At 52.5% G+C, this 6,000-nt stretch overlaps 1 protein-coding gene across 1 annotated transcript in view; it reads left to right on the top strand.

The window, feature by feature from the left end:
• Nucleotides 1-705: 705 nt before the first annotated feature.
• The window catches only part of ACAP3 (ArfGAP with coiled-coil, ankyrin repeat and PH domains 3), a 44,525-nt gene continuing 39,230 nt past the window's right edge, over nt 706-6,000 (top strand). Inside the window, exons 1-3 of the mRNA XM_029962407.1 lie at nt 706-737; nt 1,609-1,666; nt 5,365-5,484. Coding sequence (XP_029818267.1) covers nt 706-737; nt 1,609-1,666; nt 5,365-5,484 — 210 coding nt within the window. The remainder of the gene's footprint in view (nt 738-1,608; nt 1,667-5,364; nt 5,485-6,000) is intronic.

Genomic DNA, 6,000 nt, shown 5'->3' with positions numbered 1-6,000 from the left:
CCAAACCCAGAGAACAAAAATAGCTGAGAGAGAGAGAGAGAGAGAGAGAGAGAGAGAGAGAGACAGACAGGGAAAAAAAATAAATAAAAAATTGCCTGAAAGAAGCTCTTTAATTATTCCTTTTCTCTCCAAAGCTTTGTCCCCCCCCAGGGCACATCCAGGCTGCCATTTGTGTGGGGCAGCCATATGGGAGGCAGGAAGGCTGGAGAGAGCAGCATTATTTGGAAGAGAGAGAGAGAGAGAGAGAGAGAGAGGCTTCTTTTTTTGGCTGGCTTTTCAAAGAGCTGGTAGCAGATCGATCGTGGCCAGAGCCCCGGGCATGAGGCAGGCTCTGCTCCCGTTGAGAGGCACCAGGATTTCATTTCCAGGCTGGATGATGGAAGGCTGAGGGGGGGGGGAGGTTGGATTCTGGAGAGGGAAGAGGGTGGGATAAGTGTTGAAGTGCTTTTTCAGTCTGCTGGAGAATATCCCTGGGCTGTCAGTGAAGACAGCAAGAGCCCCAGGGGCACAGTTTTGCTGTTCCCTTTGCTCTGGGGGTGTCCTGTCCTTTTGCTGGGAGCAGGATGGATTCTCTCCTCTGTCATTCCTGTTCAGGGCTGGATTTTATTTTTTTAAAACCCAAGCGTGACATTTCAGGAACCAGCCTTTTAAAATTGCAAGCCCACCAAGTTCAGAAGCTCCTTGCAGGGTGAGATTTGGGACTGAATGCCCTGGGTGAGGTTTGACCACATTTCCAGGTGTGTGGTTACAGGAACAACCATCCCAGTGGAGCAGCTCTGCCGGGGAACACTCCCAGGTTTGCAGTGCCTCCAAAAAGTCATTCCACAGCACATGCCTGAGTCTGGGAATGCCTCTTGCAAATGCCTGATGTCATGTTAATATTTCACTCGGTGGGGGAGGCCTGGTGACCTCTGCAGCTGGATTCCAATGGCCTCTTGCTGTCACATCTGTCCAGTGACGTGGGGAGAGAACAGTCCCAGCAATCGTGGAGCAGATTCCTCCCTATCCAAGGAAAGCCCCACGTGTGTGAAAGAGTCTTGTGGTGTTTGTTGGGTGACTAAAGGGCCAAGATGTGTCTCTGCTCTGCTGGAGTGGTGGTTCCTGAGGTTCAAAGGGCATAATTTGCCACGTGGCTGCACTTCAGGCACAGTTACAGCCTGGAAATGGGGGTTGGTGGTGCTGGGACAAGGAATTCGTGCCTGGTGGGAATGGATGGTGAGGTGGAACAGTGGTTGTTTCTGTGTTAATTAGCATTGCTACCAATTAGCAGCACTGCCTGCAGAGTCAGAACACTGAATGACTTTGCTGGGGGTGGCTGCCACAGCCCACCTGAATTTCTCCACGGCACTGGCAGGAGATAAAATAATCCCCATCTCTTTCCTCAGCCCTGTGGAATTCATTCCTGAGGTGTGATCCTCCTTCTCCTGAGGAATTCAGTCCTGAGTGTGTGTAGCAGCAGGAAACTGAAGTGGGGACAGCAATCCCTCCCCCTGTCCCCTCCAGCACTCCCAGCTCAGCCCCTCTGATCCTGACCCACCTACTACTTCCTTTCCCAATCACCACAAGCCATCAGTTAACTAATTATCCCTTTTTGCTGTTTGATTGCAGGGCAACCATCGATGAGGTGGAGACAGATGTGGTGGAGATCGAGGCAAAGCTTGACAAGGTGAGGCGGGGCAGCTCAGGGCAGTGTCTGAGGAGGGGCTGAGGAGTCCCTGAGCCTCCTCTAAAACCTGAGCCCATCTCCAGCTGCCAGGGAGCTAATGTTGAATCCACTGGGCTTGTCACCAGGACCAGGTCTCCCTCTGCTGACAGGTACCTGGCAGGGCCTCTCTGTGACTGCCAGAGGGATGGGAGGAGGAGCAGAAGGCTCCTGATGGGGAATGTGGGGCTTCTTGTTCTGCTCCTGGATCCCAGGGGACTGACACTGCTGTGGCAAGGTCTGTCAGTGCTGTTTGCTCCCCTCTCCACCTTCTTACCTGTGATATCAGTGGGGCAGGAGGTGTTTGGTGCCCTCACAGCACTGTGCCAGCTGTGGGGACAGTGAGGAGACATTGCAGGTCACCAAGGGCCACCTTCAGACTGCAGCTGGAATCTGACGCTGGAAATCCCCTCTCGGGGACCAGTTTGGCCATTTTGCACTGGTGCTGGGGATTCTTTACCTCCAGCTGGTAGTTTGGATCTAAGTTTGTGGTGGGAGGTGGCTTTTCCACCCCCACTCCTCCTGCTGCCAGAGACATCAGCCGAGTTGCTTCTGAAGGAGAACAGAGAGCAATGACGAAGACGAGCCAGAAGAGCTGTTTGCTTTTTATCTGTGAGATCCCCCCTCAGAGCTCACAAGGGATAAAACTCCTGCATCTGATGGAGAAATGGGCTTTGTTGAAGCCACAAGCCCTAGGCAAAGCTGTGTCCTACAAAACCTATTTACTGATCGAGCTGCTTAAAGTGGTTGTGTGCACGAGCTGACTGGTGTCACTGGGGAGAGCTGCACAGGGGTTTGGGTTGTCTGTTCCCCTCCAAGCTGAGGCCCTGAAGAAAAAGGTGAAAACTACTCTGGTTCTGGCCCTGTTGATGCCAGGTAAATGACTGGGTGTGCCAGGAACAGCCCTGGAGGGAGGAGGATGAGGGTGGAAGTGCAAGAGCTCGGTCACTGTCAGCAATGGGTTTATCAGGCTTGGCTCCAGGGCAGGGGCTGCTGGAGTTTGCATCTCAAGAGCCACTGGACTTTTAACTAGATCTTTGAGGGTAAATTTAAACCAGATTCAATCACCCCCTCTCCCAACAAATCACCCTTGGATGGCCCAGCTCCTCTCCTCTGCCCAGGGCAGCCTTTCCAGGGCTTGGTGGGCACCTTGGGCAGTGGTACCCAAACAGTTGGCAGGGCTGGTTCTTACAGAGCAGCAAACTGCCAAGGCCTGACTGTTCCTCCGCCTCTTGCTGTGCCCCTGAGTGCTTAGTTTATAAATTATTAGCCTTTTAACACCTGCTTAAGTGGGAGTGAAAGGCAGTGTAAGTGATTCACCCAGAGATCCGGGCTCGGCGGCTGTCGCAGAGAGATTCCCTTAATTTTCTGCCGTGCTCCATGTCCACTGCTCCCCTTGGGGCTGAGGTTGTGCTGCCTTGGCCCTCAGCTCCTGGTGACACAGCCTTGGCCGGGGCTGTTTGCTCAGAGGTCAGGCTGGAAAGCGCCACGTTGCAGGAGGGGCTGGATTTCCTTTCCTCGGGATCCGTCCAAACCCCCCGTGCACGTCTGGGCTCCAGATGGGACAGGAACTGCAGCCCCACTCCAGCCACATTCCAGGCAGGATGCTGAGCACGTATTTCTTTTGGTGGCTGTACTGTGGAGGCAGCATTTTGCTCCAGGGGGGCTGTCCCTTCCCTCTCCTGTGCTGTACTCAGTTTTTCCAACAGGGATCTGGTGTCTGATCCTCAATTGGGCATTAGATATTTAAGGGATAAGGATCCCCAGTCTCAGGCATTCTAGACCCAAAATTTCAGTTTGTGCAGGAGGAAAACACCTGGTGAGAAATGACTGTGACTCCTCCCTGTGTTCCAAAAGAAAAAGGCTCCATCATTCCCTGGTGCCTCCTGGAGGTGCCAGTTGGGCTGCAAATTTGAAAGCATCAGCTCTTCCCTCCAGTCCCTTTAAAAGCACAGGGTTTTACTTCTTTTTCTAACCAAGTTTACCAAGAGCAGGGCAGAGGTGCAGGGTCTCAGAGGTATTTAACTTCTCCAGGGATCTCTGGGCTCAGTGAATCCGAGGATTTCCTTTCCATGGGATCCGTCCAAACCCCCGGTGCAAGTCTGGGCTCCAGATGGGACAGGGACTGCATCTGTTTGCTTTCCTTCCCTGGGTTTGGATGGGATGTGCAAATCTGCTCACAGCCAAAGTGCAGGGGCAGGGGAGGGTGTGAGAGTGAGGGCTGAAAATGTGATGTGTGCACAGATACACCACAGGTGGCTGCAGATATATCTGTACATTGATGTACTCAGCTGTATTTTTACAGAACTGCCCAGGCAATTCTGCAATTCCACATCTAGAACAGACCCCAGAGCCCTGGGGCTGCATAAACAGAACAAGCCCCAAGCCCCAAAACAGCACACGGGGCTTTGGCATCAAACCAGGCTTGACAGCTCCTCATTCCCAGCCTGTACCTGAGGCTGGTTGACAGGCAAAGATTCCTAAAGCCATTCTTTCATTTAGTAGAATTATTATCCCTGAAAAGCTGCTGGATTTTGAGACTGGAAAACTTGCTTTCCAAGTGTTGCTCTTCATCACTCTTTCACTCAGTTTAGAAGCCCAGAAGGGTGATGAGGTAAAACAAGCAAAAATCGAGCAAACCAAAAAGATTTCAAGGTTTTTGCTCAGTGGCCCAGCCCTTACTGCTGCAAACCTCTTGGGCCTTTGGTTTATGGATTTATCTTAAGTTGTTTAACACAGCCTCTTACAAGGAGCTTTGGCTGACAGGAGATAGGCTAATGGCCAGGAATTCTGGCTAAACTAAAGCTTAGAGCCAGTTCCAGGCGTGCTAAGGCACTTTGCTGTGGCTTGGGAAGTCTGGGAATGTTTCCTGCAGCTGTTAAACTATCAAAAGTTAAGAAAGGCTGTCTGGAGACGTGTCCTTGTGCTGCAGCAAATTCCAGAGTGGGAAGACACCCTGTTTTGCTGCCAGTTCCAGGTAACTTCACTGGTAATGTCACTGTGACAAGGCCCTTTCCAAGGCCCATCAGAAAGTCTGGACCAAGTCACAGTTGGTCCAGAGTTATAACCTGTAATCCTTCCCAGGGCAAAGCTTTCCAGGGCTGCAGAATTGTGGGAATAATTCAGAGTTGCCCACAGCCTTGATGGTTTCACCTGCATGTGAGGGAACACAGATCTTCCCTGGCTGCTCAGCTGCTGAATTTTAGCTTCCCCTCATTCCAGGGGAAAAACAAGTCTCCACCAGTACACACCAGTACCCAGAACAGTCAGCTGGGCTCTGAGGCTCAGCAATCCCAAAGAACAGCATGCTCCCTGCATTTTCCACAGTTTATCACATTCACTGAGCACTGAGGAGTCAGTCCTTGATCCTGCCCGACCAGCCTGTGGGATCAGGTTCCTTTCACTGCACCCCTGATGCCTCAGGATAGAATGAGCAGGAGAAACCGACTGGAAAAAGCAGGCTGTCCTCAGGAGAGAGCCTGGAATTGCTGTCCCTGAGTGACAGGGGGGATTTGGGCAGCACGAGGGGGGATTTGCAGCCCTGTTTGAGCCACGGGCAGTGAGGGGCTGTCAGTGCAGGAGTGTGAGGGTTCTGGGGTTGTGGGCTGGGTCCTTAAAGCCGAGCTGGTTGTAATTCCATGTGGTGGAATGTCCCTGTGCAGCTGGTGAAGCTCTGCAGTGGGATGATTGAAGCAGGCAAAGTCTACATCACCACCAACAAGCACTTTGTCAGCGGCGTCCGGGACCTGTCGCAGCAGTGCAAGAAGGATGAGATGATTTCGGTAAGTCATCCCCCCCTGGGAGGGAGCATCCCACCCCTGGGATGGAGCATGGCACACAGGGAGGGCTGGGGAGTGTCCAGCTTCCTGCTGCTGTGAATGGATCACACCTCCAAGACCCCTCTGCTGTTTGAGCAGCCGTTCAGAGTGAGGTTTTATTTTTGGAGGGGTGTGGAGACTGTCTGATCAGGCAGAGCTGAAAGGTCAGAGTGAGGTTCGTTGTTTGCAGGCAGATCTGGACTTTTAAGAAGCACAGTGCTGGCAAGGTTGTTGGAATCTAGGTCAGTGAGCATCAGTGGTGCAGGAAACGTGGGGAACCAGCCCAGCAAGAGACAACAGACACGTTGATTCCAGCACTGAACTGCAAAGGACAGGCAGCCTATGGCTCCAGCATGGTGAAATGCCTCCTTGCCAAACTCAGAGTGGCTCTTCAGAGGCTTCATGAGAGCCCCCCCTCAGCCCCTGCACCCCTGGGAATGCAGAGCAGCTGCTCCAATTCACTGCCAGTTCTCTTCACCT

Source organism: Manacus vitellinus, unplaced genomic scaffold, assembly GCF_001715985.3.
Source record: "Manacus vitellinus isolate BGI_N305 unplaced genomic scaffold, ASM171598v3 scaffold_46_pilon, whole genome shotgun sequence".
NCBI lineage: Eukaryota > Metazoa > Chordata > Aves > Passeriformes > Pipridae > Manacus > Manacus vitellinus.
This window is presented reverse-complemented; position numbering and strand designations above follow the sequence as displayed.